This window comes from Jaculus jaculus, chromosome 6 (genome assembly GCF_020740685.1).
Source record: "Jaculus jaculus isolate mJacJac1 chromosome 6, mJacJac1.mat.Y.cur, whole genome shotgun sequence".
Classification (NCBI taxonomy): Eukaryota; Metazoa; Chordata; class Mammalia; order Rodentia; family Dipodidae; genus Jaculus; species Jaculus jaculus.
Window position 1 is genome coordinate 38,697,895 of NC_059107.1, and position 12,595 is coordinate 38,710,489.

Consider the following 12,595-nt stretch of genomic DNA (forward strand, 5'->3'; position numbering starts at 1 on the left):
TAAGAAGGTGTCAGAGAGTGGGCTATGGGCTGATGTGGAAATCATAGAGATTTGCTTGGGGGCAAAGCCAGGCCTGTAAGAGGGGTGAAATTCTGGGGCTACTTGCTGTTGCTCAAGAGTTTTATACAAATATGTTCCTCCTGTGATCTGGGAACAGGATAACTTGCACAAGGGTCGCCCCTGCCACATAGGACCTGAAGGCCAGTCATGAGCGTGCCATTAAAACAGCAGCCACCCTCCACAATTGTTCCATGCTCTCATCTCATTGTAACTTCCTCATATGAAAGAATGGTTCACAGGGCAGCTGTACTGGGAATCAAGAGAGCTGGGTTCCAGGCTCCCCTCTCTCCCCAGGTCCCAGATGATCTGCTCCTCCAGGCCACCAGGCCAGTTTCTAGTCTGTACCATTGGTAGGATGGAGTTGAGGCTTCTAGAGGGTGTTAGTCATCTTTCTGTCCCTATAACCAATATCTGAGGTCAGCAGTGTATAAAGAGGAAAGTGGGTTTTGTTTGTTTATTTGTTTTTTGGTTCTCAATTTTAGAGGCTGCAGACTGCAGTCCATAGGCCCATTGCTTTGTGGTCTGTGGTGAGACAGCACACCGCCCTCTGCCTCCTTAGCATAGTGGGCAGCGTGACCTGCTCATCATCTGAATCCACCCTTCACCTCATGGCAAGGAAATAAGCTAGAAGAGGAAGAGAGCTGGCTCTGTCAGCAAAGTGCTTGCTGCACAAGTATGAGATCTGAACCCGAGTTCAGATCCTCAGAACCCACACAAAAGCTAGGCATGGTGGTGCACCTATAATCCCAACACTAGGGAGATGAAGACAAGAGAATCCTGGGACTTGCCAGCTAGCTAGTGTAGCCAGATTGTTGAGCTCCAAGTTCAGTGAGAGACCCTGTCTCAAAAACAAGACAGACAGGGACTGAAGAAGATACCCAATGTGGAACTCTGACCTCCACACCTATGTGGCCAAGGGTGCCTGCGCATACATGAACACTCATGCACCGCGCACACACACATATGCAGTTTAAAAAGGCCAAAAAGAAAGGGAGGAAGAAAAGAGAAAGAGATCATTCCACATGACCCTGCAAAGGTGCTTCCTCAGTGGCCTGAAGACCTCCCACTAGGCTCCATCCCTTAAAGGTTCTACCATCTCAAGATATGACCACACAGGGGGCCAAGCCTTCAACATATGTCCCATTCAAGGGGCTATTTCAGACCAAACCATAGCAGACTTATTCTGACTGGTGTCCACACATCGTTCCTCTGCTGAAAAGAGTAATAAGCCGGGCATGGTGGTACACGCCTTTAATCCCAGCACTCAGGAGGCAGAGGTGGGAGGATCACCATGAGTTCATGGCCACTCTGAGACTACACAGTGAATTACAGATCAGCCTGAGGTAGAGTGAGACCCTACCTGGAAAACCCAAAAAAAACAAAAAGAGTAACAAACAAACCACTCATGTTTGTTGGACACAGGCCATGTAGCGACATTTGGTAACATCTTTGAATATATTTTCTCACTGAATCCTGAAGGAAAATAGGCTTTACAGTTGAGGAAACTGAGGCACTGAGGGTGTGCCTCTGCTGGCAAAGTTTCCTGCCTGGGCTCCTAAGCCCAGGCCAAAGCTGAAATCTCTGATTTGAGCAGCAGGGGGCGCTGTGGCTTCAGAGATGGGTAACAGCTCCCCAGGCCTGGTTCTGGTGGCCATCTCTGAGCTGACCTCTGAGCCCTCGTGGACTGGATTAAGCAATCCATGGCACACCCACCCCCCAGCCAAGCCCTTCTTCAGACCAGCTTCCCAGAGCATTCTGATGGGTGACTTGGCCTTGAGCCCACAGAGGCTGGAATGTCAAGCTTCGGCCCAGTCAGGTGGTTTTAACTAATGGAAAATGTGAAGGCAGTGAGAGTCCTTTCTGATGTGTGGGTTGGAAAAAAGTGGATGGAGGAGAGCTCCCTGGTTATTGGGTGCCTGGCATCTCAGGGCTCTGCATTTACATGGTCTGGAGGGGAGAGAAGTGATTGTTAAAAAAAAAAAAAGATCAGGTAGCTTGTCCAAAGTGATGACGCCATGCAGCAATGCAGCCATGCAACGGGCCTGGGCCTGGGGATGTGGCTTGGTGAGAGGATGTGCAAAACCTTGGGTTTATCCTCACCACTGTAGGGAGGGGGACAAGAAAATTCTGTCTTGAAGGAATTGCTACCCCAAGGAAAAGCCACACCCAGTTCTGCAGCCACAGTTTCTTCCTTATTTGATAGAAATCTGCATTTCTAAGTTGTAAGCTTGTCCCGGTCTTTCTGAAGTTGCTGGTCCACTTCTCGGACTATCTGTCTCCTGGGTCCCTGTGGACCGGCTCTTCCCCTTCCCAGGCCACCATCCACAGCCGCGTGTCAATGTCAGCTCCCTTGGTGGCCTTGGTCTCCACATGGCCCCTCTTTCTAGTCCTCTGCTTGGTGACTGTTTCTGTGCTCTCTTCTCACTGGTCACATCTACTGACAACACTGACCACATAGCTGCAGGCCTTGTATTCAGGTGACCGCTGGACCATGTCTACAGGACAGGGACATTTTGTCATGTCGTTGAGTGGGAAAGGTTGGACCTCAGCAAAGACTTTTCTGGCTTCCTGACCCTATGGGGAGGGCTGATGAGGGGGTGGAGTCAACATCGGACGTTGTGGCTTTGTGTGTCCTGGGGTCATCTCAGGGTCTGGCTGAGTGGGCTCAGGTAGACTCCAGGCAGTCCATGCAGCCGGGCACACAGCAGCGCACCTGGGGCAAGCAGGCTTCCGCCTCCCTCCCCGCTTTCCCCTCTGCTCTTGACCCCCACTTAGGAGCTCCCTGGCATTGCTCATGACTCAGGTTCTGGAGCATCAGCAGTTTTTCAACTGGAGCCTTCCCATAACCACCTAGAATGTGAGACTTTTTTCTTTTCTTTTGCATTTTTCAAACTCTTGCTGCTCATTTGCTCTTTGTCCTTGTTCCAGTGGTCTAACTTACTCCTCTGCAGTCAATTAATTGGAGTCTGGGGTGGAAGAGGGATTAATGCATATGTTCCATCCACCACGTTTTCCTGGACATTTCATGCTCACTAAGCCATGTCTTGGAATGTATCTCAAGCTTGTGTTTGCCTAGGAATCTTCCAGGCTGTCATTTAAAATGCAGGTCTCAGGTAAGGTGCAGTGGGAGCATCCCAGACAAACTTCAGGTGACATATGCAGCTGGCCTGAGGGCCAAGCCGAGCATCCAAAGCCTCAAGGGTTAGGACGACCTTCAGGCCTCTGCCCAGCTCAATGGGGGGGGGGGGCACTGTCACATGAACTGCGCTGCAGCCCCGACACTAGAAGCTTGTGTTCTGAGGCTGGAGCTAACCCTACCTCTGTTTCAAGTTGACAAGATGGGCACAATAGGCGCAGCAACTTGTGGTGGGCTAGTAATGGGGGCTAAGTGCTCTATTGCTAATTGCTAGTCCTTATAGACTGAGTCAACTCCGAGGCTCTCTGAGCAATTTACACATGATAACTCATCTGGCATTTATTACACGATTCCTTATGTGTGACATTGGAGTCTAATTTCGGGGGCAGTGCTGAGGATTTGTGAACCCAGAGCCTCACAAATGATTCTCTTTTATTTTCCTCAAAAATATAGGTAGTTAATCCAGCACCATTTGTGAGTAACCCCAAATTCTTCACCAGCACCAGTGTTTTGCTACTGATACCTTCTTGCTCTCTGCACACTCAGGGATCCTCTGTGGTCCTTTTACAGAGGTCACCTGGAGCCAAGCACCTTTGCTCTCTGACCCTTTTGGCTCCTGAGCCAAAGCTGGAGGTAGATCTACTCCCCAAGATCCCTCTCCCACCCTTGGATGGAGGGCATCAGCCTTTCTGGTGGGGAGTGGTGACATGAGACCCACTCGGGGCATCCTCATGTAGAGGAGGCTGGGATGGGGTGGCAACCCACTCAGAGGTACTGGACTGGCAGGGCAGGGACCAGCTTCAGGGCAGAGCAGAGGCTTAGAGCAGTGGTCATTGGTCCACTCATTAGGGGTGCTCAGCATCTGGCATGGGGGTAGGAGGTGCAGAAGGTTCCCAGGGTCATAGGTCACCCTGGCTTCCTACTGAGAATCTCACTGACGATCCAGGCTGAGCACAGAAGCAGGTAAAGCTGGAAGTGCTTGGCAATCTGAGGAGAGGTGGGAGAGCCCATGCACATTTGAGGTGGAGGAAGGGGACGAGCAGAGGCGCTGCAAGAAAAAAGAGGTAGGTGAACAGCTGGGGAGATGGCTCAGTGGATAAAGTGCTGGTCTTTCAAATTTGAATAACTCAAGTCCAGCTTCCCAGACCCCTTGGCATACTTCTGTAATCCCAGCATGACACCGGCGAGGTGGAGGGAGAGACAGGAAAATTTCCAAGATGCTGTTGGACTTGCTAGCCTGGTGGGCACAGCCATGAGCAGTACACCATGATTTCTAGCGCCTCTGCCTCCAATAAGAGGAAGGTGAGGACTCCCCTTGAAATTGTTCTCTGACTTCCACATGTGTCCCATGGCATGCATGCACCTGAACTCACACACGTGACTACACACACACACACACACACACACACACACACACACACACACACACAGACATGACAGGGAGAAGTGCTTGCAGTAAAGCAGCCACAGCCATTGATGAAACTGAGAGTGTTCCCTGTGTGTACCTGAGAGGTAAGACAGCAGGGGCCAAGGATGAATCCAGCAGTGCCACATCCCAGTGCGGATGGAGAAGGTCACCTCAGGTTCATGGAGAGCAGCCAGGCAATGGAGGACAAGCACCCCCCCCCATAAAAGCAGAACCTGTCAACATACTTAAGATTCAAATTACATCCATTCAGAAAAGAAAGAAAACAGGAGTGTGCCAAAACCTGCTGAAGTTGGTTAAAACAATACTGAGAAACTCATTATCTAGAAACCAAGAAATACTGGAAATAAAGGAGCTCAGCCCCCAGAGTGGGCAGTCAGAATACCTCCAAAGTGTGCCTTATGCAAGGAGGAAGAAGGGACAAGAAAGTTGAAGACCAAAAGATGAAACCAGAGTGCAATTGAGTTAAGCAACACAGACTCTCTTTGCCTTTATAAGACAGAGATTTACAAATTAAAAAAAAAAAAGTTTTTGCAGACTGGAGAAATGGCTTAGCAATTAAGGAGCTTGCTTGCAAAGCCTAACGACCTGAGTTTGGCTCCCTAGAATCCATGTAAAGCCAGATGCACAAAGTGGCGCATGCATTTGGAGCCTGTCTGCAGTGGCCAGGAGGCTCTGGAGCACCCTTTTCTCAGCCTCTATTTTCCCTTTCTCTCTTTTTCTCTCCCTCCCTCTTTCTCTCTCCTTGCAAATAAATAGATAAATAAAATGTTTTTGCAATGTTGGGGATTGTAACCCAGGGCCTTGAACATGATAGGCAAGTGCTCCAATACTGCCCTGCAACCTTGGCCTGGGACAGTGCTTGGAGAAGGAAAGTGAAGGAGGTTGTTTCCCATTCAGGTGGTCAGATAGGCTTTAAGCAGTGGATGACAAGGTCTTGGAGGTGCACATGAGGCTGACAGGTCCAGCTCAGAGGCAGATCAGCAGAGAGGTCAGGATGTGGCCGCTTCTCTTCACTGCACACCTGGCTCCTGCATCCACAAATCTGCATATTGCAGATTGTAGAGTCTGTGAGAAGGCTCCCCCAATCCTTGACATCCTCTCAATCCAAAGCTGCAAGTCCCACACCTCTGCCTGCTCCAAGAGCCAGGAAGTACAGGGGAGTGAGCCGTGAACTCTTCTGCCTCTTACAGGGGTGAGGTGATCAATGGGGGATTTGGCCTTGTACTGGATGGGACTCCAGAGGCTGAACAGAAAGCCAGGAAGATGCTCGGCTGGGATGTCTCCAATGGTGTAAGTCCCTGGGACCTCTTCAGCTCCCCTTTGCCTCTGCCCTTGGTAGCTCTACCTATCCAGGCTGCAGACCTGGGCTGGAGTTGTGCCCCAGTCTCCACTCAAGAGCTCATCCTATCCTCTCCAACCCCTCCAGGGCTCTCTCCTCACCAGACTGTCCTCACCATTTCCAGACTTTCCTTTGGGTCTCCCTGACCCTGGCCTCACCCTGCAGTCTAGCCTCTGGCATTCTCAGCCCTTCCTCCTGCACAGCCCCAGCACTGGTGTTGAGGCCTCACTGTTTAGGTTGGCCTTTTGCTTTTGTTGTGCTGGACGGGCCTTGCACAGTGGTAGGCAGAGCCTAATCCCAGTGACACCAGCCCTTCCCACTCTCTCCAGAAGTGATCAGAGAGAACAGTTCTCAAGTTAGATGGGCCTTGAGTCCTATAACTATGGCCCACCTTTGCAGTGACACAGTGTCACACGGGAGAGAGGGGATTCCTCTGCCAGACCACCTCACAGGCAGCCCAGAGCAGAGGTCAGAGGCCAGGTGGTAATGGGGAAGGGTCTATGGGATGTAAGTTCAACACTCTAGAGGCAGATGTAGGAGGATCGCCATGATTTTGAGGCCACCCTGAGACTACAGATGAATTCCAGGTCAGCCTGAGTTAGAGTGAGACCCTACCTCAAAAAACAAAACAAAAAGAGAGAGAGAATAAGGCATCAAGGGAGAGAGTGCAGATAGCATGACACTGGGTGACTGCAGCTGGCCCAGAGAGTGGGAGAAGGAAGGGCCTGTGGCAGAGCCTGCTCACTGGGAACCACAGGGCTTCAGCAGGAGAGGCAGTGGCCACTGGAAGAGTCATGCTGGGGTTATGTGCTAGGAAACCCTACTGGCTGTGAGACAGGCTGAGGTAGGAGTGGGGAGGGTGGGTGGTTACTGAGTGTGCAGGAGCCATGCTTGCCATCCAGGGCAGAGGAGGTGAACAAGTGGGCTGGAGAGGGCTTTTGCAGGTGGTGATAAGGTCCAGAGGGGGACAGCTGGGGAAGACGTGCTGAGGATAAGCCTGCTCTAGCCAGGGGCCCTCAGTAGAGACCTGGTCGTTCTTGGAAGCGGGAAGGGGAGAGGGGTGGAATGACAGTCAGTTTCAGGCTGAACAAAGGACATTCCAGTGAAGTGTTCTTCTAGGTAAGAGAAGAGAGGGCATGAGCAGGATGGATAGCCCTCCAGATAGCTCCACGGTCCCTGGGTGGAGGTGGATAGGGAAACTGGGAGCCAGAACACCATGTGAGGAACATGATGCAACAGTAGCTGAATCTTGCATGCTTGGCTTCCCACAGGTGGCACGGCGCTGCTGGTCTGGGAATCCAAAGGCCTATGAAATCATCTGTCAGAACATGCAGGAGGACAGTGGCCTGGTGGTGACACTCCCCCACGAGGTGGCAGATGACCGTGTGCTCCAGCAGGCCCTGCGGCCCTGAGAGGGAGCAGGGTCCTCTCCATTCCCTCCACCCCACAACCTTTCCCTCCCAGCTCAGCATAGCGAACTCAACACACTGCCCCCCATTGCGGCCCTGCAAGCGGGAACCATGATGGGCCCTACAGATGAGCCAACAGAAGCCCAGAGTGGTGGAGACATGTGTCTCTGAGCGCACACTGACTTGGAGCCCTGGGATAACAGGACATGCATTGTTCAAGCCTACTGTGGAGGAGACTCCAGCTTGGGCAGGGGTGTGGGATGTGGTGGCATAGGTCACAGACACAAGCCATCCTAGGCACTGGCCAAGTCCTTCTGAAGTCTATTTGGGTTCTCCTTGACTCACCTCATTGTGCTGCTCCGCCTCTTGTCCACCTGCCATCCCCATGCTGCCATCCTGGCTGTCTACCCATCCCTTGCCCGTGCCATCGTTTCCTCCTCCGTGCCCTGCTGCAGGCCTTTGATCCAGAGAAGCCTAGGGAGGAAGGCAGATGGAGAGAACGGGACCAAGCAGAGGCGAGTGTACTGTTGCAGCACTGCATGCTGGGAGGAGCGGGCAGCAAAATGCTCAGGGCAAAGCAGACAGCTGCTGAGGATGAGGAGGAAATGGACCACTCTCCAGGTCAGCTAGCCACCCCCTGAGTGCCCTCCCCAACCCCCACCGAGAGACCTACGTGTCCGAGTCACATGGGCCCTAACAGTGAAGCCTTACACCCTTCCCTGGCCCTGTAACCCAGCCATGGCTAAACCAGCACAAGGTCCCAGGCAGAGGCGATTGAAAAATGTAGCTGCTTTGTAGGCCCCCTTTCAGGACCCCTGCCACTTCCCTGACCCCAGGTTGCCCTGTGCCCCTTCTCCAGTCTTTACCCAGGCCTGCTCTTTTCTGGGGTACCACAGGTCTCTGAGCTGAGCTGAGAAAGGAGGGGCACACAGAGGAGGATGAGGGGAGAATGGATGTTCGCTCCACCCTTGCAGCTGAGAGGCCCGTGTGATACATGACATAAGGCTAGTGTGAAAAGCTGAATTCTAAATTCTGGCATTTCAATCCATTTTAAGTAAATTTAATGCTACATATTAAATGTAACCAAAATCAAATGAGAATTACAAATAAACATTCAGTTTAGGCAAGGTTTATTCAGTTTTGTTATTTCTATGCCCAGCACTGTTTTTTCTATTCCCTAAAAATCCAGGAGCACATTTATTTATTAAAAAAAAAATGGGGCTGGAGAGGTGGCCTAGTAGTTAAGGCATTTGCCTGCAAAGGCAAAGGACCGCCGGTTTAATTCCCCAGAACCCAGTAAGCCAGATGCATAAGGAGGTGCATGTGTCTGGAGTTCCTTTGCAGTGGCTGGAGGTTCTGGTGCACCCATTCCCTCCCGCCCCCCAACAATAAATAAATAAAATAAAAATTAAAAAAATATTTAAAAAAAACACCACCAATAAAAAGATGGCTATGATGGCACATGCCTTTAATCCTAGCACTTGAGAGGCTGAGGTAGAACTTGCATTTAACATACACCAAGCCCTGGGTTCCACCCCGTGTGTGTGCGTGTGTGTGTGTGTGTACACACCAGGTGCTAACATTCTTCATCAACGACTCTCCACCTTCTTCTCTGAGACAGGTTATCTCACTCAACCTAGAGCTCACCCATCTGGCTTCACTACCTAGCCGGCAATCCCCAATCCATTTCTACCTCCCTAGCACTGGGACTGAAGGCATGCACCACCACGCCCTGGCATTTTACATGGGTGGTAGGGATTGAACTCAGCTCCTGATGCTTGTACGGCAAGCATTGTACATTACCCGCTGAGCTATTTTCCATGCCACTATGTTGAGTTTTATACTTTTGTTTTGTTTTGTTTTTTTGAGGTAGGGTCTCACTCTAGCTCAGGCTGACCTGGAATTCACTATGTAATCTTAGGGTGGCCTTGAACTCGTGGTGATCCTCCTACCTCTGCCTCCCGAGTGCTGGGATTAAAGGCATGTGCTACCATGCCTGGCAATTTTTATATATTTTAATGGAAAAAAAAAAACATAGAACAGTCTTTTAAAAGTTTGCAGTCAAGAAGCTGGGCACGGTGGCGCATGACTTTAATCCAAGCACTCGGGAGGCAGAGGTAGGATTGCTGTGAGTTTGAGGCCACCCTAAGAACACAGAGTAAATTCCAGGTCAGCCTGGGCTAGAGTGAGACCCTACCTCAAATAACTAAAAAAAAAAAAAAAAAAAAAGAAAAGAAAAGTTTACAGTCAGGGATTTTTGTGTACTTACTATGCTGTGCAAACATCTCTTTCACCTTACAGGGAACCTGTCACTATTAGTGGTCACTCCTGATTCCCCATCCCATTCAATACCTACAACCACTAATCTATTATAGATCTTTACAGTTTAGCCTCTTCTCGGCAATTCATACATATGGCATCATATAACATGGAATCTTTTGTGACTGGATTTTTTTTTTTGGTTTCTTGAGGTAGGGTTTCACTCTAGCCAAGGCTGACCTGGAATTCACTATGTAGTCTCAGGGTGGCCTCGAACTCATGGCGATCCTCCTACCTCTGCCTCCAGAGTGCTGGAATTAAAGGTGTGTGCCACCACGCCCAGCTGGATTTTCTTAACATCACATTTTCAAGGTTCAGTCATGCTGGAACCTGCAGTATTTTATTACCTATATTTTTGTGGCTCACTGTATGCACACATCACATTTCATCCATTGATAGACATGGGTTGTTTCCATTTAAGGGTTATTATGGCTAATGACACCATGAACACACATGTGGAAATGAATACGGACGTGTTTCCATTTCTCTTAGGTAGATAACAAGGAGTGGACTTGCTGGGTCACATGGAAATCCCAGGGCCAATTGTTTGAGCTGTCCCGCTGTTTTCTGTATGACACCATTTTGCATTCCCACCAGTGTCTGGGCCTTCCGCATTTCCTGTATCCTCACAGCTCTTGTTCTTTTCTGACTTCTCAAAGTTACAGCTATTTTGGCAAGAGTGATCTCTTCCTTTCACTTATATTTGTTGATTTATCTTGTCTATTTGAAGCCCTTTCCTCTTAAAAACTAAGTTACCTGTCTTGTTTGTTATGAGTCCTTTATATATTCTGAGCAGTGGATCCTTATTGAATGTGTGATTTTCAATTTTTTTCCTCCCGTTTTATGGGTTATTGTTTTACTCTGTGTGTGTGCACACATGCATGTGTGCACAGCCAACCTGGAGGCCAGAGGAGGATCTTGCATGTCACAGCCCACCTCTTTTGAGACAGGGTCTCTTATTGGTGTGGAGCTCACCAAAGTTCCAGGGGTCCTTCTGTCTTTGCCTCCCTAGGGCTAGGGTTATAAGAATGAGCCACCAGGCCTGGCTTTTTTTTCATAGGTTCTGGGGATCAAACTCAGTTCCTCATGCTTGTAAGCCAAGCATTTTGTTGACTAAGTTACTTCTCCAGCTCTTCCTTTTACTTTCTTGTGGGTGTCTTTTGACTTGAAGCAGTTTTCAATTCTGATTTAGTCCTGTTCCCTATTTTTTCTTCCATTGATGTTTTTTGATATAGACAATCAATAAATGCTTAACCCAGGAGCACACAGACTGACATCTATGTTTCATTCTGTCTTAAACTTAATTTTATTGGTAACTTTATTTTGAATCAATTTTCTTGTATGTGGCATGTGATTTGGGTTAAAATCCACACTTTCAGTAGCCAGGTGTGGTGGTGCACACCTTTAATCCCAGCACACAGGAGGCAGAGGTATGAGGAACACTGTGAGTTTAATGCCACCCTGAGACTATAAAGTGAACTCCAGGTCAGCTTGGACTAGAGTGATACCCTACCACAAAAAAGCCAAAAAAAAAAAAAAAATCCACACTTTTGTATATGCATATCCAGCTGAACCAGCAACACGATTGAAAGAAATAAATTGATTCTACAGTGAGTAGTCATGTAACAAATGTTTGGGCATACATTCTCACATATATATTAGATGTGCCTTATTCAGCATTATCCTTTCCCCTTTGTTGAGGCAGGGTCTCACTCTAGCCCAAGTTGATCTTGAACTCACTCTGTATCCCATGCTGGCTTCCAACTTACCTCTCAAGTGCTGGAATTACAGGAGTGATCTATAAATCCAGGCTTTATTCCTTATTTAAACAAACAAACAAACACAAATAGTATCTGCGTATGGGGTAAATTTGTCCAGGAGTCTCCCCTGCTGGGCCCACAGTTGGGAGCCCAGTGCTTGGGGTTTTCTGATCTAGTGGGTAAAATGGAAAGAGCCAGGAAAGGACCCCTAGAAGGAAACAACAGTGGAGGGAGGGATTAGAAGAGTTGGGGTAATGGAGTCCTTTGGATCAGAACCTCAGCAGAGTCCTTCCAGGAGAATCAAACACACCTTTAATGCTCCTGAGGCAGAAGCCAGCTTGGGAGAAACTAGGAGCGGGAAAGTAGGGTGGTGAGAATTGGGGATATCGATATAGCTTTGATTGGATTTGAGCATTTAGACGGCCAATATCCTGCAGAGAAAAGACTGGGTGGAGGTGGGAGGCTGAGGACCGGGCCTTACTTTTACATTTTTTTAAAAAAGACTAAGTAAGGGTTAGCCAGATGCACAAGGGGGCGCATGCATCTGGAGTTCGTTTGCAGTGGCTGGAGGTCCTGGCGCGCCCATTCTCAATCTCTCTCTCTGTCTCTTTCTCTCTGTCTGTTGCTTTCAAATTTTTTTTAAAAAAATGTTTTTAGAGGTAGGGTCTCACTGTAGCCCAGGTTGACCTGGAATTCACTATGGAGCCTCAGGGTGGCCTCGAACTCATGGCATTCCTCCTACCTCTGCCTCCCGAGGGCTGGATTAAAGACGTGCGCCACTATGCCCGGCTTTTTTTTCACCCCCCCAGGAAGTGAAATGCCAGTTTGTATTCAGGAGGAATCCAAAGAGTAAGTTAGCTTTGCCGGCTGATGATGTGTTGAATTTAGTAGGAAACGTTGACAGTTTCATATAGGAAGGAGCCCAAACAGGGCCAGGGCAGGTGGGAGGACACGTTAGCGACCTCCAGGCGTCCAGCATGGGGGAAGGTTCAAATCCTGACTGCCAGTTCCGGGTTTGAGCCGCTTCCTCACACCTTTGAGTGCTTTGGCAATGCATTTTGGCCACGGGGAACGCCTGAGATGTTGTCTGCAAGCACTCAAACCAAACGCCAAGCTTTCCTCTCTTCTGTGGGAAGCTCAGGC

General features: G+C 49.3%; 1 protein-coding gene across 1 annotated transcript in view; it reads left to right on the top strand.

The window, feature by feature from the left end:
* The window catches only part of Uroc1 (urocanate hydratase 1), a 33,596-nt gene extending 26,105 nt beyond the window's left edge, over nucleotides 1–7,491 (top strand). The window contains exons 19-20 of the mRNA XM_004671677.2: nucleotides 5,816–5,915; nucleotides 7,236–7,491. Coding sequence (XP_004671734.2) covers nucleotides 5,816–5,915; nucleotides 7,236–7,376 — 241 coding nt within the window. The 3' untranslated portion in view covers nucleotides 7,377–7,491. The remainder of the gene's footprint in view (nucleotides 1–5,815; nucleotides 5,916–7,235) is intronic.
* Nucleotides 7,492–12,595: the final 5,104 nt, after the last annotated feature.